The 21447-nt window shown below is 36.8% G+C and overlaps 1 protein-coding gene across 1 annotated transcript in view; it reads left to right on the top strand.

The window, feature by feature from the left end:
- The first annotated feature begins 3715 nt into the window (after positions 1-3715).
- MOB3B (MOB kinase activator 3B) overlaps positions 3716-21447 on the top strand; it is a 168647-nt gene continuing 150915 nt past the window's right edge. The window contains exon 1 of the mRNA XM_044679327.1: positions 3716-4133. Coding sequence (XP_044535262.1) covers positions 3716-4133 — 418 coding nt within the window. The remainder of the gene's footprint in view (positions 4134-21447) is intronic.

A 21447-nucleotide genomic window follows, 5' to 3' on the forward strand; every position in this document is an offset into this window, starting at 1 on the left:
CTTCCTTCCTTCCTTCCTTCCTTCCTTCCTTCCTTCCTTCCTTCCTTCCTTCCTTCCTCCCCCGCCTCCCTCTCTTCCTCTTCCTTCCTACAAATAATTGCCTCATTTGATTCTCACAACAACCTTGGTGGGTAAGTAGGCATTATTATTACCTCTATTTTAGAGTTTAGGAACCTGAGGTTAAAGGACTTACCCAGGAACACATGAATAATAAAATGTCTAGGGCTGAATCTGAACTCAGGTCTTTCAAAGTTTAAGACAGGTACTTTACCTACTGGATCACCAACTACCATTCCTGTCAGCTTAATGGCTAATCCTCTTTGATATAATAGTATTATAGCAGAGGTAGGAGGAACACAGAAACCAAGGCACTAATTAAGAGATTGCTTCATTATTCCAAAGTATATACATTTCTCAAAACTAAACCACCAGTATTAGTAAAAGTGGACAGGGGTGCTCAGTTCAGCTTTTATCTCTGTATTCACAGTTCCTGATACATAGTAGATACTTGATAAATACTCATCAGATCTTGGCTTTAGTCAGACAGAATTTGAACCCAGATTGGCTTTCTATACACTAAGACATGCTACTTCTTTTTAAATTTGGTTTACATTCTTCTTTACTGATACCTTTTTTTACATGGCACAACTAAGACTGTATTCCATCCCCTGCCATACTCAGTAAGACATCCCTTATAAAAACAAAAAGCAGTTAATCAAAACTAACTGGCACAACCATTGAAGTTAATAAAATATACAACATGTTCTACAAAATCTCTTACTTCTGCAATAAAGGGAAGGAGTATTTTCACTTTAGTTTTGCATTTTTGCACTTTCTGTTTCATCACTGTAGCCATTGTGTCTGTTGCTTTGCTTCCTCTGGTTACTGTACTCTGCATCATATGTCTTTCTATGGTTTAAAATTTTCATAATATTGTTATGGCAGAATATTCCATTACAGTCATATGCCTTTAGTCATTTTCTAATTGATAGGCACCTACACTGTTTCTATTTCTTTGCCACCACAGAAAGTGTAGCTGTGTACATTTAAATATATCCAAACCTTTCCTTTCTGCCTTTGAACTTCTTGTGATATGTGCCTAACAGGAATCTCTTGGCCTAAGAATATTATAATTTTATATTGGCATCTAGATAGCACAATGGATAAAATACCAAGCCTGGAGTAAGAAAGACCTCAAATATTTGGCCTCAGACATTTTTCTAGCTCTATGATCTTGGGAAAAATCACTTAACCTCTGTCTACCTCAGTTTTTCCAACTGTAAAATGGAGATAATCACATATACCTTCTAGGGTTGTTGTGAGGATCAGATGAAATATTTGTAAATGATTTAGTATTATGCCTGGCACATAGTATGTGCTATATAAATGCATCTCCCCATTTAAAAAAAGTATAATTCCAAATTGCTTTTCAGAATAATTTAACCAGTCCACAGTACAACCAGCTATTTAATAATATATTTGTTTTTCAATAAATATTCCTTCATTATCTTTTCATATTTTCTTATCATCGCCAGTGTATTCAGTGTGAAGTGAAATTTCAGAGTTCCTTTGATTTGCATTTCTGTTTTGATTAGTAATGTGTAGCAGTCTTTCATATAGTTGCAAATTATTTACAATTCTTCTTTTGAAAACTGTTCTTGTCTTTTGACCAGGAAACATTTGACCAGGAAATGATCCATGGTATGCTATAGTTTTGTGTTTTTTTTTTTTTGGTTAATTCCCTATATAGCTTGGTTATCAACCCCTATCAGAGATTTTTCTTGCAAAGGTTTCCCCCCCATCAATAATTTCCCTTTTCATTTGAGCCGCATTTATTTTGTCTGTGCAAAAGTTTTTCAATTTCATGCAATCACTTGAGCCCTTCCCCTTGTAATGTTATTCAATGAAAAAAGAAGTAAACATCATAATTTCGTCTCAACTCCAGTTCACTTAAACAAACCTTTATTAAATTTTTACTTTATGCAACGCTATGTTCTAGCATTAGACATAGAAAGACAATAGTAAAAAATAGCCCCTAACCTTAAGGAGTTTATATTCTAATGTGCAAAAAATTTAAAAACCTGATTTATATATCATAGTAACACAATCCTTCTCACAAATTGTTAAGAATAGTACAATAATGTCAGAGATTTCGAGTTGGAAAGGACCTCCAAATTAATTTTCCCTCACCTCCTTGTTTTAGTAGTAAGGAAATTGAGGTTGAGGGAAGATAATAAGTCTCTTGCCTAAAGCTCCATAGAGTCGGTATTAAATGTAGGATATGATCCCAGGTCTTCCGTCTTAACATCTAGTACTCCATTAAAAAAATAAAATTATATTGATAGTTTTTGCTTTTACGTAAATATCTCTCTGTATTTCTCTGGTTCTGTCTTTGTTTTATATAGCAAATATTTTTAAGAGATATAAAGAAGATGCAAAAAAACCCCAGTAAAGTCAAAACATTAAAAAATTACTTGAAAGTATTTGCAGTGTCTTTTTTTAATTAGAAAAAAATTCTAAACTTTCACCTTCTGTTTTTAGAATCAATTTTATATGTTGGTTCTAAGATAAAAAAGCGACACAGCTAGGAAGTGGCTACCGTCACATTTGAACTCAGGACCTCCCATCTCTAGGTCTTGTCCCTCAATCCAGTGATCTACCTAGCTGCCCACTATGCAATGTTTTACACCCATGTATCACTCATTTCTGCAAATGAGTTGGAAGAGCTGTCTTCTTTTATCTCTTCTTTGGGGTCATGCATTTTTCTCTGAAATTTTGCAACATTTACTCCGTTGTTTTGTGGTAATTTTCATTTCTATTTACATCATTGTAGTCATTGTCCATTTTTTTCCTTCAGGAATTGGTATACTTTACAGTGACCCACCTTACCTAGATGACATACATCTAGAAATCTGGGATTTGTTTGACTCTTTGGGTTTTTCACATGTTATTAAGGCAAAAATTTGATTCGCTAAACAAATCAGTTTTTTCTCTCTGTTCAATGGTCACAGTTTATACTTTGACCTAATAACATGTGCTGCTCGTCACAAGGGAGGACCATGTAAGAAAATGGTGAGAACACAAATGGATTTCCATTGAAGAAAGAATGGCTTAAGTTGACTGCCCTCCTTATGAGTTGTAGTCATCTTCCCGTACGAAGTATAGCACATCATCGCGTTGAAAGATATTTTGAGAAATGTCTTTAGATTGTGGTGACATTGATAAAATCTAGCAAAGACTTGATACTTATTCACCTATGAAAGTGTAAGGTTTTATTTTGTTTTTGGTTTTGTTTTATTTTATTTCATTATTTATTTATTTTAATTTTGTTTTGTTTTATTTTTTGCCAGTTGCCCAGATTGTTTGAACAAATAACCCAGCCTCACAGATGGGTAACTTCAATCTCCTAACACTCATCTAGGGGATAAAAGTCTAGTCAGCTCACCTTTCATACCGTATGATAGTAAAGTGGATTGAGTGTAAGCCAGACTCTCAGATATACATTTTTCCTTTCTAGATTCAGGAACATGAGGTCTCTTGGGAATACCTTCAAGAGGAAGAGCGTGGGGGCCATCTAAAAGGCCTTGGAACCGTGGCTGCAAGACTGGGGCCTGAGGGCTGGCAGTGGAAAACTCTCCTGACCTGTGACATATCACCGAAAAGCTCCTGGTGCCTTTTTGCCTCCTGCAAAAGAAGGGAAGAGGACAACAAGACCATGTCAATAGCCCTAAAGCAGGTTTTCAATAAAGACAAGACTTTTCGGCCCAAACGCAAATTTGAGCCTGGCACGCAGAGGTTTGAACTCCACAAGAGGGCACAAGCCTCTCTGAACTCTGGGGTGGACCTGAAGGCGGCAGTGCAGCTGCCCAGCGGGGAAGACCAGAACGACTGGGTGGCTGTTCACGTGGTAGACTTCTTCAACCGGATCAACCTGATCTATGGCACCATCTGTGAGTTCTGTACTGAGAGGACCTGCCCCGTGATGTCGGGGGGCCCGAAATATGAGTACCGGTGGCAGGACGACCTGAAGTACAAGAAACCCACTGCACTGCCAGCCCCCCAATATATGAACCTTCTCATGGACTGGATTGAGGTACAAATCAATAATGAAGATATATTTCCTACCAGTGTAGGTAAGTCCAAGTGTGGCATATTAGGTCATGTAATGGTTGGGGCACCTCTTTATTCCATTGCTCAGAAATATTCCCTAGTTACATGCTGGAGAACAATGGTAACAATGTCAGATTTGAAGTCTTAAGCTTCCTTGAGGTTCTATCCTTTTTTTTTTCTTTTTTTAATTACAGCCACCTGTCCCCAGTGACTTCTTTGTTGATGTGCTAGTTACAATTTATTTAATACCGCTGCTATTATAGATATTAGCCTGTCAGTATTTCTTGCCAAATACTGTATCCAGGGTGATCTGTGTGGTGATGACAAAGACAGTAAGTCAGCATACTGGAGAAATAAAGACCTGGATGTCCTACCCTTGCTCCACCTCCTTATCACCGTTAAAAACAAAATCAGAGCTATTCATTCTTGTACCATTTAAGAAATAAAAATGCAATTGAAGCTCTCCAGGGCTCATGCATTGAGAATGAAGTAGTGTTATTATAATTGTTTCTTCTGTATCAGCGGAGCCACAGTACTTATTCACAGTTGGAGGCAGGAGGTGAGGAGACAGTGTAATCACCACCTCCCATTCTGCTGATCACTCATTATGCCATTTTGGAAAACGGACCTAAAATGAATCTGTCTATACTATAGTACATTGCCTAGGCACATTCATCATCCCATCCAAAAGATAGTAATTTCTTAAGCATCAATATGTGCATGGCTCATCCTTCAAAGTAAAGTTAAACAGATGTTTCTGAATTTGTTAACTTTCCTGTGTATTTCCTGTTCCTTTACTAGCAAGGTTAGATTTTCTCTGTTGAGCGTTTTCAGGATGAAAAGTTTGGATTTTTCCTGCCTCCTTTCTCTGCTGAATTTTCTCAAGATGTAAGATATTAGTAAGGAAAAATACCACTATGTGAAACCAGTCTTTCCCACATGGTTTCCTAGGTAATCCTCATAGCTTCCATTATATGAAAGGGATTTGGGAAGAATATTACAAGGTTAGGAATGTTTCTCCCTTTAAAATATAACCTATGCTACGATTTCTGCGCCAAGAAAACTTATTATGGGACAGGTTGCCTCCTCATAAAAACAAATTAACTTTCTCAACTTTGTCCCATTATCTTCTAGAGCCCCCTTTATCCTAGGAATGTTCCACACCCTCAAACTCTGGGATTATCATTTATGAGCTTGGATGTGTTTTGTGATCAAAAGAATTCCATTAACAATTGATTCATCATTGAAATGATGATTCCATCATTGAATCATTCTTTTATTTCTCAAATGCTATGTTGCTATTGCTTTCATTTTTTGTTAGATTAATTTTTAGAAGAAATATTCTCACAATATTCTTTTTCTTTCTTTATGGGTTGCAGCTTTCTTTTCTGTCTCTTAATCTTTAGGCTGTCATTGTGAGCCATTGTCATGGAAATTATTCTCATGTCTAGTGAGGATCATGTCAAAAAGGAGCACTCCTCAAACAGATGCTTGATTAATGAGAATATGGAAGTCATACTAAGAATTGCAGAATTAAATCCAGTGCATTTTTGTTGGCTCATTCTTTAGAATTGAGACAAGCTCAAGCTTCATTTTTCCCTAAGCAAAATGAGGAAAATGGAAAAGGAAAACAAATGATAAATAGTTTTTCTTTCATATCTCAGTCTTCCTACATAAGCATTAAAGCATGTAAACAGTTGTGGATTTCTGTTGAAAAATAGGGGAAAGGAAAGCTTTGACTTGTTCATATATTAAAGTAAAATAAAATATAGCAGACCATTTTATTTTGGGCTGAAAGCTTATTCTTGAATGAGAGTATATTAAACAGATGTGACTTCCTCATAATTTGCAGACTCCTTCACTCCTTCTTCCTATCCATTACCCTTGGTTTCCTTTGTTAAGAAGTGAACAAATACCTCTCACAAAAAACTGGGACAGCAGATCAAATCCCAAACCTAGCAGTAACTTCAAAAACAGGAACTGCTTTCTCTTCAGAGGGCATCACAGTTTTAACATCCTTCAGTGATAATGACTAAGACAGAATAATAGGGAGAATCTTTTGGCACTCCTATGTCTGTCTATTTGGAATGAGATGGAATTAGAAGGATGGAATTCCTTGGTTTCCTATTATTTAAGATTATGCCTTAAATCTGAACCTTTGGAAAAGATGAGGAGAAAAACAAGGTTTTCTCAACAAGCATTTGTACAATTTTTTTCTACCAGTTTCTTTGAGGATCAGAGATCATAGAAGACTAGAGTTGAAATGGATTAAAATGATCATCACATTCTTAAACTTTTTTGTATTGTGGTCTCCTTTGTCAATCTGGTGAAATCTATGAACTTTTCCACAGAAATATTTTTAAAGACATAAAATGAAATGCATAGAATGACAAAGGAAAACAATGGTATTGAAATAGAGTTATGATATTTTTTAAATAAATTCATTGATTTTATCCAACCTGTTCATTTTATAGATGAACAAATTAAGACCAGTCAATTAAGTAGCCTCTCCAAGGGCCAAGGGACATGTAAGATAGAATTAGATTATCCCATCCAAGGCCTCAATTTTTGTTCCTTCAGTGAAGGAACTATCCTGATAGTTATGGGATGAAATCTGAGATGGTGTTAGTTTGAATGCTCTTGGGGAGATGTCCTTTACAGCTGATATGCAACAAGATACATGGGGTAAGGAAAAGATGCTTAAGTGATACTGCTGATGAGACCCTTCCCTTTTTTTCTTTCTAATTTAAAAAGGAAAAATTTCCTAGGCATTATAATTGGATAATAAGGCTTAACTTTAGAATACTTAATGGGTTTTCAGCCCTAGTTAAGATACTCTGGCAGAATGCCCTACAAGATTAAAGGCCATGAGAATATCTTAATTAGACAGTATAGCTAGCTTCATATCAGGTATGTCCCAGCTCAGGGATTTATGACTGTGTAACAAAGGGCAAGTCAGTTAATTTATCTGAAATTCAGTTTCTTTATTTGCAAAATTTAAAATTTGAAGTAGTTTAACTACTTGCCTCACAGAGTTGTGATGAAATCATTTTGTAATCATTAAAGACCTATAAAAGTATGAATCCTTATTATTACAAATTGAGACAGTTTTAGGAGGCAGTAGATATTTTATTTCATTTCATTTCATTTTATTCTATTTTATTCTATTTATTTGTTTGTTTGTTTGTTTGTTTGTTTTTAAAAACCCTTACCTTCCTTCTTGGAGTCAGTACTGTGTATTGGCTGCCAGGCAGAAGAGTGATAAGGGCTAGGCAATGAGCAAGTGACTTGCCCAGGGTCACATGGCTGGGAAGTGTTTGAGGTCAGATTTGAACCTAGGACCTCCTGTCTCTAGGCCTGAATCTCAATCTACTGAGCCACCCAGCTGCCCCTGGCAGTATATATTTTGCTAGACACTTGATTATCTGAAATCTCCCAGTGGAGAACAGGTTAACATTCAAGAAGCATTTTGCAATGTATTTGGTATCTGTAATTCTTATAGAAAATCCTATTTTTGGTGTTTTCCTACAGAATTAGATATTTTCATCCAAAGAAATTCTCCCATGGCACAAGAATAGTTTGAATGAAAATTCTGTGAAATTTGGGAGGGTCTATGGAAATTATTTTTAGGTCTGATTTCCTAATGAGGACCTTTATCTTCTTTTCCTGTTCAAAGTGTCTTTATCTTCCCACTGTTGGCATCCTAATAGCTAGATGGCATAGTAGGACTTGGAATAAAGAAGGCCTGAATTTGAATCCTGCCTCAGATACTTATTAGCTTTGTGAGCCTGGGAAAGTCACTTTATCTCTGTCGCTTTGGTTTCCATATCTTCAGAATGGTTAAAATAAGAGTACACAGGATTATATTGAGAATAAAATGTAATTTTATGTATATACATATGTATATAAACACTTGGCAAACATATAGAACTATATATTCATTTTTCTCTTCTGTTCCTTCCTTCTTTCCATTATGCTTCAGTCCTGTCAACAATGATTATTATTATTTTACTAGCTAATTTCCATGGAGCAAATTAAAACTTAGAATTTTAAAAATTTGTATCTCTCTTATTATCTGTTGATTTGGAGCATACTTTTATGTAGACATAGATATTTTGTAGTTATTTTTAAAACTTCTGATGTAGCTTTTTTGTTCTTTTTAAAAACATTTTAAATAACAAATTTCCACATAAGTTTTCAGAAGTTATATGATCTAGATTGTCTCCCTTCCTTCTTCCATTCCCCCTCCTGGAGCTGGCAAGCAATTTATTCTGGATTACACACATATTATCACACAAAAGACGTTTCCATATTTTTCATTTTTGTTAGTGAATAATCTTATAGAATCAAAACCCCCAAACATATACCCAAATAAACAAGAGATAAATCATATATTTTCATCTGCATTCCTTCTCCAACAGTTCTTTCTCTGGAGGTGGATAGCATTCTCTGTCATAAGTCCCTCAGAACTGTCCTTGATCATTGTATTGTTGTCAGTAGCAAAGTCTATCATATTTAATTGTTCTACAATATTGCTGTTAATTGTGTTCAGTGTTTTCCTGGTTATGCTTATTTAACTCTGCTGATGTAACCTTTTTGAAAACTTCCTTATTCTTGTGTGATCACCTTTTGTCTCAATATATTTGTAGCAATTCTCTATATATTTTGCATGTCATGATTTTTTTTATAAAATATGTGATGCAGACATTTTTTCCCCATCCAGGACTGAGGCAGCAGTGGACTTGAGTTTAAATTTGACTTCAGAGATTTATTAGCTGTGTGTCCTTGGGCAAGTTAAATAACCTCTCAGTTTCTTGTCTGTTTTATTTTTCATGATCTCTATTACTTGTTTATTTTAATTAAAAATTCTTTTAACATTGTGAAAGGTATCTGATTTTATTTTGTTGTTATTTTGACTTTTTATAATCATGTCCTTGTATCCATTTTTTGAGCTTTATATAAGTATATACTTACACTATAGTATAAGATGATGTAGTATAAGATGATGACCCAATCCTAATTTCTACAATATTGCTTTCCAGTTTTCCCATTTGACTTCTTGTCCACTTGAATATATTTCAGTATTTTATGGTTTTTAATCTGTCAAAATTTGGGCTATTTTTTCCACGTATTTCTGTTTCTTGCTTATCTAGTCTGTTTTGATCTACTTTTTTATTTTTAACTAGTATCAATTTTTTTTGACTACCACTTTATAATATACTGTGACATCTCATACAACTTTGAATAGCTGTATTATTTCAAGTGGTCTTGAGAATTTGGGACATGTAGGTGCCACAGTGATTAAGAGTGCTGGGTTTGGAGGCAGGAAGATCTGAGTTCAAATGTGACTGTAGACATTTGTTGTTTGTGCGAACCTGGACAAATCACTTAACCTCTTTTTGTCTCAGTTTCCTCAACTGTAAAATGGGGATAGTACTATACCTATCTCCCAGGGTTGTTGTGAGAATGAGTTGAGATAATATTTATAAAGTGACACAGTGCCTGGTACGTAGTAAGTGCTAGATAAGTATAATATGATTAATATTATTCACCTTGAGGAGATTTTGACACAGGTTTTCAGGGTTACAAAGTATTTGCTAACTAAGATCTGGATAGGATCAGAGAAAGATCTGGAAGGACCATAGTATCATAGATTTGGAATTGGAGGTATATAGTCCTTCCTCCTAATTTTGCAGATGAGGAAATCAATGACCAGAGAGTCATGGTGTTTGCCTTAGAAAACACAGGTAATAGGTGAAGGGCTGGAATTTGAACCTCAGGTCCTATGACTACAAACTTTAGTTTTCTTTCCCTTGTACCAAGCTGGCTTCAGGGAATTTGCATTTACAGCCTTAGTCATTTCCTAGTGAAGATCATAGAGCTAAACGAGACTTTAAAGATCATCTTCATTTTATACATAAAGAAGCTAAGGCCCACTGAGGTTAGTTAAGTGACTTGGCTGAGATGACCCAGATGGCAAGTGATAGAACCATGTTTGAACCCAGGACTTTTCTCTGATTCCGGAATAAATACTCTTTCAACATTCTGCTTCCTATGATTATTCTCAAAGGAGCTGATTATTTATCCCACGCCTTGATTATCCTAATTTGCTACATTTGGTGACAGTTCTTATTTAGGAAATGTTCAGACTTGAAATGGCAAAGAATGTTTTAAGCCAAGACTAGATGGTGAGAAAAAGATCTTTCTTCCCACCATCTGAAATACACTATCTTGAGTTCAGGTGAATCCTGAGACAACCTAATTCACTTCCACCATATATTTTATTTTATTTTATTTTATTTATTTTATTTTATTTTTTAATTTTTTATTTTAAACCCTTAACTTCTGTGTATTGACTTATAGGTGGAAGAGTGGTAAGGGTAGGCAATGGGGGTCAAGTGACTTGCCCAGGGTCACACAGCTGGGAAGTGTCTGAGGCCGGATTTGAACCTAGGACCTCCCGTCTCTAGGCCTGGCTCTCAATCCACTGAGCTACCCAGCTGCCCCCTCCACCATATATTTTAAAGAACAACTCCTAACTTGCTTCCAGATTTTTGTGTAAACAAGGTTTGTACCATCATATTCAAGGACAGGAAGGAGATTTCTTCTCTTCCCTGAGAAAATATTAGCATCTCAAAAGTAAGGATTATTTCATTTATTGATTTGTATCCTCAATTATTAGCACGATACTTAGAGATTAATATATGCTTAGTTGATGGATTGATTAATCCATCCCACGAACTTAGAATCTTATTGTTGTTTAGTCATTTTTCAGGTGTGTCAGACTCTTTGTGACTCCCATTAAAAATTATCTTTATTTTATCCCAATAACAAATTTACACATAAATTTTCCAAAGTTACACGATTCATGTTGTCTCTCTCTCTTCTTCCCACCCCTCTCTCGGAGTTGACAAGCAATTCCACATGTATTATCACTCAAAATATATTTCTATATTATTAAATTTTGTAAGAGAAGTAATCTTTAAAACCAAAACCTCAGATCGTATACCCAAATAAACAAGTGATAAATCATATGTGTTCATCTGTATTCCTTCTCCAACAGTTCTTTCTCTGGAGATGGATAGCATTCTTTATCATAAATCCCTCGGAATTATCCTGGATCATTGTATTGCTGAGAGTAGCAAAGTCTTATCACATTTGATGGTCCCACAATATTTCAGTTACTGGGTAACTCTCCCGGTTCTGCTTATTTTACTCCACATTCATTCACATAGGTGTGACCCCCCCCCCCCATTTTTGGTTGTTTTCTTGGTAAAGACACTGGAGTGTTTGCCATTTCTTTTTTCATCTTATTTTATAGATGAAGAAACTGAGGCAAACAGGGTTAAGTGGCTAACTAAAGGTCCCATGGCTATGAAATGTCTAAGGCCATGTTGGAACTCAGGCCTTCCTGACTCCAGACCCAGCATTCCATGCACTGGCAGCTCTACCTCACTATGAGTACTCTATTTTGTAATGGCCAGGCTTCTCTCCTTTATTTGTTCACAATAGAGTAAAATGAGAACAGCGTCCAGTAACCCCCCAGAATAACAACACATGGCTAGCTGGCCCAACTTCTTTAGATTACTTCTGATAAAGGAGCATTAGGAGATCCATAGTCAAATGTGGTAGGAAGCAGAAGGGATGATGGAATAAAAAAACCACATCCAAGACAGTATGGCCTATAGAGCAAGCCTCATTGCTGGTTATCCTTACCTGCACTGAGATTCCTGTTACCTGTGCCATGTAATATTAATAGGCCTTTATCTCAGGTGACAAGTTGTTACAGCCCAGTACCAGCTGGAAAGGCTAATTGGATACTTGATATTATGTGTAAGCCAGAGGTTCAAAACATTAGTGCCTAAAAAATAAAGTTATTCGAAGGTTTTAACTATTGTAACTGTGACTTCTGTATTTAATCTAGCAACACTGGCATAAAACCCACAAATGGAGGTGAAGAATGAAAGTAGCTTAATAAATATTTACTGATTTACTTGAGTTTTTGAATTGATTAGTGTTCCTTATCATTTTAAGGAACAAATGTTTTCTGAAAACTATGTAAATAGAATTTTTTTTTATCATGTTGGTTGTGGTGCATAGAGGGGGCATAACAGTTTTGCAGGCTTTGCAGAATTCTTCCATCAGTTAAGGAGGGTTTTAGAATCTTGGGAAAAGGGCAGTTGGTCCTGGGAACTCGTGGAGAGAACCAGGGTCCATCTGAGCTCCTTCTTTAGATTGAAACCTGGCCTATGTTTTGCAGCTTTTCTTTTAAAATTGTTAATTTAGCTAATTCCTTTGAATCTCCCTACCCCTACCTTATTCCCACCTTCATTTTCCCTACCTGAATGTCTGAGAAGTTTGGAAAGGAGAGTAGATCTGAGAGTTAGTTCAAATCTGTGATAGTTTAGTCAAATAGGGTTTACCCTTGTTACAAATTTACCTTATTGAATCATTGTATCCAGCTTTTCTACCCCTTTTGGCTACAAACCCTCTCGGGCTGAAGTAGGCTGGTTCCTATTCAGTCTCACATTCCTGCTTCCCTTCCCCCACCTGAAGCTTTCTCTAAGCAGCTGTTAGGGCTACCTTGTATCCTCTACCCGTTCCCAATCTACCCTAAAAGACAATAACCCCGTTGGTCTTAATCAAAACCCTTTGGCTACTTCATTAATTGATTAGTTAGAGAGGGAGGAGGAGAGAGAGGAATAACATACTCTCTGGAGTTTGAGGGAAGCTGAAGGTATCCATTTTGGAGGAAGTGTAATTTCAGTACTTCCTCTAGTCACTTCCTGTGAAACTGACTAGAAGCCTCAAGTCAGTTTCAAGCCCTTCTTGGCTGGCTCTAACCTGGCTCTGTAAAGTGTCCTTTTACTTGAAGGGCTCATTCTGTTTCCCTTCAGTGTTTTGTCTCTAACCTGGGTCCCAGTCTGTGTTTCCCTGCTGTTGTTGCCTGCCTTAGATTAACTCATCCTCTCCCTTGCAACTCTTGGTACCTCAGTGTTTATATTCCCTAAACTCAGACATTCCCTTATTTCTCCTACCACCTCAACTACCAACCTTCATCATTGTACCTTCCTCATCCACTATATTGCCTTAGGGATTCACAAACCCCTATCCACAGTGCTTATCCTCTATTCCAATAAGCTATTACCCCTAGCTTCAGTCCCATATTACATCCTGCAGATTCCCTTATTACATCCTAAAATCTCCTTATAACATGGTGCTAAAAGAACTGGCTATTTAAAGGGATCTTTAAGTAACATAATCTTTGATTTGTACAGTTGGATGGTTAATATTTTTTGTGGCATAGTTTTGTAGAAAACACTTCTAATAATAATACTAGCTGTAGACCACACTAGAATGTATGCTTCCATTCCTTTGTCCTTGTCATTGTACTTGTTGTCAGCATCACTGTGTGAAGTCATTGTGCCAAAGGGATACATACATTTGTGAAACATTGTCCCAAGACTCAATCTGGTTCCTCTAGGCTGTGATGAATCTTGAAATTTCTCTGCTTCACACTTCATGAGTCACATTTGACTTTCTAACCACAGTTGTTAACTCTAGGGACAGACAGACACAAGTCTGTCCAGGTTTTAGATAAGGTCTGGGTCAGGTGCTGTGGGATATCTGATATGTTCTTATCTTGGCCTCAGAGATCTGGAGGACCCACTCCCATTTCTAATTTCATTTCATTGGCGAGGGCTTCCCCGAGGGGAGGAAAGGTTCTTGTTCACTCCGGTGCCTTCTCAAAGCAAAAATGACCCTGTAGATTTACCATACATATACCAGCTGTACAGACCATCTGGCTTTGGGATTTACCAGACCAGAAAGTGTCTCTCTATATAACCAGAGTGTCAGCTTACTGCTCATTAACATCTTTGCCAGGAAGAAGAGATGAGACTAGAAATGGTCAGTTTACTACTTTTTGGAGCTCTAGTTAAAGGCTTGATTATTTAAGCTCCCTAACATGTATTAGAAGGGCAGCATGATATGATAGACAAATAATTTCAGGGTCAGGAAGACCTGAATTCACATACTAGATGTGTGATCATGGGCAAATCACCTAATTATTAAGTGCTCCCAAGACTCTGTGTCACAGAAAATTTTTGGATTTGCATTGGTAGAGGAAATTTCTTCTGAGATCTACACCTTAGCTCCCCATGAGAACCTTTTCCTATAAAATCCCAAACAATTTAACACCCTTTACTTAGCCTACCTTGCAGTTCTTAGTGCCCATTGCTTCTTCTATAATCAACTCTAGTTTTAGGCAAATTTCCTTAGTCACTTTTGAATCACTGTCTACTGAAGTTGCCGTAAGCATTTCAATCTCTGCCTTTGCTCTCTCACCAGCCTTCCTGGCTGAAATACTTTTTTATACACATATAAGAATTACACTCACCCTTTAAGACATTTTAATGTATTCCTTCCTCAGTGATTTATTCCCTAAATTCTTTAGCCCCAAGTGAACTTAACTTTTTCTGAGCTCATATAAAAACTAACTTGAGTCATTACTGATACAGCTTAATCTTCTTTGTAATTATCTTTTTTAGTTACCTTTTTATTTTTGTGTCTTTGTCCCTTAGGGAAAAGAACTCATATGTGTGTATGTGTGTTGTGTGTTTATGGGCAGGGGGAGAGAGAGACAGAGACAGAGACAGAGAGAGAGAGAGAGGCAGAGAGAGAGACAGACAGACAGACAGACAGAGACAGACAGAGAAAGACAGAGACAGAGACAGAGAAGAGACATGTTTAATGAAAAAGGTAAGTGGTGAGTTCATGAGTTAAATTTTGTATGTTTTTAGTTGGTGTGAGGGCAGATAAAGATGTCTATCAGTGTGTGACAGGGTTGGATTTAGTTAGGAAGACAAGTTCAAATATTGTTTCTGAATCTTATTAGCTTTATGATCATAGGCAAGGCACATGGCTTCTCTGAGCCTCAATTTCCTCATCTCTAAAATGGGAATAATGGAATAATACCTGAAGTATTTACCTCATAGAGTTCTGAGGGTCCCCCCCAAAGTGTAGAGCACCTTGAAAATTTTGAAATGCTCTATAAATATATTATTGCTTTTAATATTTAGTATATTAAAAGTCAAATAATTAAAAATAATATGTGAATTTAATATATTTTCAGTTATCCCTATCTTTCTCTCTCCCTAATTTATGTCTTTCTAACTCCATTCTTGCCTTCTCTCAATTCATTCTAACAACCTCATGAGACTAATCTTCTTAATCTGTTTATGACACTCCTATGCTCAAAACTTTTTAGGGGTTCCATTTTGCCTATTGTTCAGTTCAATTTCACAAATACTTTTTGAGAGACTATGATGCATAAGGCTTTATCTTAAATGATGAAGATTCCTGGGCTAAAATGAAATAGTCCCTTCCATCAAAGATCTTCAGTCAGGAAGGGGACGGTGCCTCTCGATTATCGATTATTGTACAAGATAAGAATGAGGGGGATAAAGAAGAGCACGGAGAACTCTAGTTCTGTGAATATATGAGGAAGTAGTAAGAACTAGAGGCAACTAGATGGCACAGAGGATAGAGCACCAAACCTGGAATCAGGAGGGACTGAGTTAAAATCTAACTTCAGACACTTATTAGCTGTGTGATCCTGGGGAAAGTCATGGCACTCTTTGCCTCAGTTTCCTCATCTGTTAAATAAGCTAGAGAAGGAAATGACAAACCATTCTAGTGTCCTTGCCAAGAAAACCCCAAATGGGCCATGAAGAGCTAGACACAACAGAAATAACTAAACAACAAAGTGAGAACTAAGAATTAGAGGAACTTTGAAGGAGGATTTTGAAAGACAAAGATAAGGAGAAAGTGTATTCCAGGGATAAGGGACTGGGTATGCTAGGGCAGGTATGTGGTGCTTTTATTAAGGGTTAGAGGAATAGCAAGTTTGCCATTTTGGTTGAAATGGACAGTGTTTGAACTGGAATAATATGGAAGGTAGGAAAATTTGGGATCAAATTTTAGATACTTAAGTACCAGTCTAAGGAATCATATTTTATCTGAGAGATAATAAAGAGCAACTGAACATTTCTGAGTGGAGGAATAAATGGATAAATAAATAAATGGATAAATAAACATGGATGTTTATATAGTGTGGTGGCTGTGTGATGGATGGATTAAGGAGGGCAAGTATTAGGGAAACTCATTAGGTGCTGTTGCAATTACACACAGTCTAAAAGGGCTGAAGTCCTTAACTAGAGAGATGGCAGTGTGAATGAAGAGAAGACAGATGTGAGATATTAAGAGGGCTTAATAACTGATCTAATATGAGAAGTGAGGGAGAAGAAGTGTTAAAGATATCTCCAAACTTACAAACCTAGGTATGTGGGAGGATGTGTTTTGAACAGAGAGAAGGATGGAGAAAGAAAGGTCAGAGAAAATGAGCTCAGTTTGGTTCATGTTGAGTTTGTAATGCCTACCATATAGAAATGTCCAGGGGGCAGCTGGGTAGCTCAGTGGATTGAGAGCTAAGCCTAGAGACGGGAGGTCCTAGGTTCAAATCCAGCCTCAGACACTTCCCAGCTGTGTGACCCTGGGCAAGTCACTTGACCCCCATTGCTCACCCTTACTCTTCCACCAAGGAACCAATACACAGAAGTTAAGGAACCAATACACAGAAGTTAAGGGATTAAAAAAAAAATGTCCAGCCAGTAGTTCAAGGTGTGGAACTGAACTTTCACATAAAGGTATAATATGACTAGATATTTAATTTGGGAGTCATTTGTTTAGAGATAATAATTAAACCTATAGGAGCTGATGAAATTACTGAGGAAGTTAGAATTGGGTCTAAGAACAAGCCTTAGAGGTAGAAGGAGGATGATGATATGGCAAGGGAAACAATAGTCCTATAGGTAAGAGAACCAAGAAAAAGCAATGACACATAAACCAAAGAGGACTGAGAATAACCAAGATGGCGGTTGCATGGACAATGTTAAAGTTCAGAAAGGTCAAGGAAAAGAAAGTTCAAGAAAAAGCCAACACATTTAGTAATTGAGAAGATTAATTAATAATCATTTATTTAAACATCTGCTAGGTGTAATTACTGGGAATACAAATACAAAGAATGATGCAATCCTACTCTCATGGAATTTACATTCTGATGGATCACTGGTAACTTCTGAAAGGGCATTTTATATTGATTATTAATGAAGGGTTGAGAAATGAGTGAGTGAATAGTGAGATAGTGAAGACTGCATATTTAGATGTCTAGAAGTTTAAAAGTGAAAGAGAGTGATGATGATATCTTGGGAAGATTTCAAGAACAGGATATGAGATATAGAATAGGGAGGCAAGGGTGCTCAAGATGAGGGATGGATGGCCTTGATTTTCTCAGGTGTAGGAGACCTTTTCATTTCCTGATCCCTGGTTTCAAATCTCTTGGTCTGTGACAAGCCTAAATTTTCAAGGCTACTGGCCTCAGCAATTTATAGGAGCCATTAGAAACAACAGGGAGCCATCACAGCAAGTTCAAGTCTAGCTATATCTTGCCCACTTTTTTCCTCCTCTTCTTTTTTCTCCTCTCCTCTTCCTCCTTCTCCTCATCTTCTTTTCATCCTCTTATTCTTCCAGGCACATTGCCTGACTTAATAATTGTTTGTTGATTGATTGACTTCTCACTCAGGAGAATTAATTATTTGAGGGAGCAATGAAGTCATCTAAGTAGGTCTTCTCAACTGTTGACCCAGTTCTCTCACTACTGTGTCACCTACCTACCATGTTCCATCCTTGTATTGTGGCTGTGTATTCATATCTTATCTGCCTTACCTAGCATCAGTATGTTGAGGCATGCTGGCACATTTGGCCCATATTCTGTGTGTGTCCAATCTTGTAAACTCTTTGAAGTCAGGGTTATGTTTTCTTAGTTCCCACAAAGACTTTGAGAATGCATAAAGAAGTAATGCTCCTCGGCAATGGTATTACTATTTAACCCAGAATGTAGGAAGACTTTTGAAGCCTTATGCAAATAGAAGGGAGGATAAAGTTGATGAATCACTAAGGCTTTACTAATTAGTTCCCTCAAGCAAAAAAAAAATATTTTAAAAAAATTTCTCTTGGCCTGTCAGGGATGATAGAAGAACAAAAATGCACTCTAAGGGACTCTTATCTCAAAGGAAGAGTAGTGGGAATGATTATGCTAAGGAACGAAGTACCTAATTTCATAGGAAGTTACCTGTCTGAGAGTTGATGTCTCATGGGTATGGGATGTCTGCTTACTTGAGAATTATTTTCCACTTTTTTCATTCTACAGGAAATGTAGACTGCCCAGGGATATAGAAAGAAGGGTAGACTTAGGAGACAGCATGCTAGAGGGAAAGGAGCATTGAATTTGGAGTCAGCTGCTGCCTGTCACTTCTTGGGCAAATGACCTTGAACAAATTTGCCAACATCTCTGAGTCTCAGTTTCCTAATTTGTAAAATGAGGTTGGACTAGAAGGCTTATAAGGTTCTTTCCACTTATATATCTAAATCTGGTCTCATTAACTTTTTAATACTTTGGCTCACCAGGACTTCAGCCTATAGTTTTCTGGGGGAATTCTTGCTATACATGGGCAGCCCTTCTCTTGTACTCCTATTCACAAAATGTTTCTAAAGATGTAAATGAGGAGGTGTAGGGGTTGTAGAGTTTAATTCAGTTTCTTCTGAGTGATCTAAGTAAAGGAGTAGTGCTGAGAGGGTATGAAGATGCTACTGCTACCTACTTCAGGAATTTTCAAGCTTCTTGGTGTGTGGTGTTGCCCTATGGATCTAAATTATTCTCATAATTCATAAAGAAGGTGATGGATAAATTGGAGTGTGCCTAGACAAGAGTAATAGTATGGTATAACATGGGAAAGGTTAGCCTGTTAATTCCTCTTGTTACTTAACCTCTCTCAGATTTAGTCTCCTCAGCTGAAAATTGAGGGGAGATCCCTTCCAACTCTTTAATTCCATAAAAATCTGAAACTTCATGAACGGTTTAATAAATCCTTAAAACTAGTATAAAAACTTGAAGAAAATTCATTAAAGACAGAAAAACCAAAAAAAACATGATTTTAAATAGTAGGTAATAAATTTCTAGAACTTGACTGTAAGCTCCATGAAGGCAGGGACCACTATTTTAGAATGCCACTTAGCAGTTAGTATGGAACTTCTCACCTGTAGAAGAATAGGTAGGTCTTAATTAATGTAAATGATGAATCTTTAGAAATGGTTCTCTGTGTTTGCATTTGAAGTAGAGTTATAATTATACAAAATGTAGTAATTGGTTCCAGCCCAATGGAAACATTTGCTTAGTTGAATTGAATCATTCCCCTTGAGAGAGTACCATTTGAAAAAATGTAAAGCTTGACAAAAAATTTAGCCAAACTCACGCCTGAAAAATCCATAATGGAATAGCAAGGGAAATTAGAATATTTGATCATGTAACTTATCTCTAAGTTTGACATAAAGAATAATCCTAGATGTTTTTGTCAGAGACAGAACATGGTGGGGTTTAATATACCATTGGATAGATTCAAAACAATCATGATTTTTTCCTCTTATATTTCTATTGATTGATTTTTATAACTCTTTCAAACTTACTATATAGCATTTTATTTTAATTAAAATAAGTTAAAAGCTATATTGTATTGAAAATTTTGCACCTGGAAATAATTGCAGATACCTTTGTATTTCTGTTATAAGCAGAGTGAGGAATTGTTCTATATTTTATGCTAATAGGAAATGGGCTTTGAGTTGTTGCTGGGTTTTTTTCTGGAAATTGTTATAGATATGCACTGAACCATTCAAAATTACTCAGTATTTCTTGTTTCTGGTGGCAAACATTTCTGCGATAACTGATCCAAGGCAGTGTATGGCCATGAAGCAAAATGAAGCTAATTGGCCCATATGGGAATTAGAACTGTCACTTTAACTTCCTTCACATCATGTTCTAATCAATTTATCTAACCTAGTTAGACACTAATTTGTGTTGAGTTAGAATAAAAGACTTTCAAGTGCTTGGTTCATTGTAGATGTTCAACAAATATTTTAAAAATTCAATTGGATCATGTCTGCCTATATGGCTAGATAGTTTGGGCAGACCACTAATTGGTTCATGGAACCTCTATCATGTAAACTCATTATGAGTGATTTCATCAGCTCCTATGGTTTCAGTTATGATCTCCATGCTGATGATTTTCAGATCTACTTATCCAGCCCTAACCTCTTTCTTAATCTGTAGGGAAAGTGGTTATCTCTTTGGTATCTTAAACTCAACATGTCCAAAACTTTTCCCAAACATCTTTTCCCCCAAACTCTCCAACCTTCTTAATTTCCCTATTACTATCTAGGAACACCACTGCCTTTCTGTTCATCCAAACTGAAACTTCAGTGTTATCTTTAACCTTTCACTTTCTCTTAACTTCCCATATCCAATCTGTTGCTAATGCCTGTTGATTCTACTTTTGTACATCTCTTGTATGTGCCCCCTTCTCTTTTCTCTCACTACCACCTGGTGAAGGCACTCATCACCTCACACCTGATCTATTGTAATAGTCTGCTGGCTGGTGTCCTTCCCTCTTCCCACACTCTATACCACTCTATACTCAGCTGTCAAGCTGATTTTAAAGCAACAGCCTGGTCAGGACACTCTATAACTCCAGGAACTCCTTATTACCTCCAAGATTAAATATAAAATCTTCTGGAATTCAAAACACTTCACAACCTAGCTCTCTCCTACCTTTTCATTCTTTTATATCAAACTCTATTCCTACATAATCTGTAATCCAGGGACCCTGGCCTCCTTGTTGTTCCTCACACAAGACATTGTCTCCAGACTCAGGCCATTTTCACTGGCTAATTCCCGTATCTGGAATACTTTCCCTTCTCGTCTTCACCTCTTGTTTTTCATCATGTCCTAAGAGCAGTTCCATCTTCGATAAGATGCTTTTCTTGATTCCTCCTTAATGTCTTCCTACTACTATTTCTAGTTCATCCTGCATATATTTTGTTTGTGTTGTGCATAGTGGTTTGCATGCTGTCTCCCCCATTAGACTGTGAGTTCCATGAGAGCAGGAATTGTCTTTTGTTTTATTTTTTTTAGCCTTAGCAGTTAGCACAATCCCTAGCACAGAGTAGCCAATTAATAAATGCTTATTTGACTGCTCAATTCATTTGTAATTTACTGTCTTCATAGAGTTGCCTAGGGCACTGAGGTTTTATGACTTGTCTGTGGCACATATTACATGTGCCCCAGACAAAACCTAAGATTTCTTAATTTGAAGGTCTGTCCTTCTCTCTCTCTCTCTCTCTCTCTCTCTCTCTCTCTCTCTCTCTCTCTCTCTCTCTCTCTCTCTC

This window comes from Gracilinanus agilis, chromosome 1 (assembly GCF_016433145.1).
Source record: "Gracilinanus agilis isolate LMUSP501 chromosome 1, AgileGrace, whole genome shotgun sequence".
Lineage (NCBI taxonomy): Eukaryota > Metazoa > Chordata > Mammalia > Didelphimorphia > Didelphidae > Gracilinanus > Gracilinanus agilis.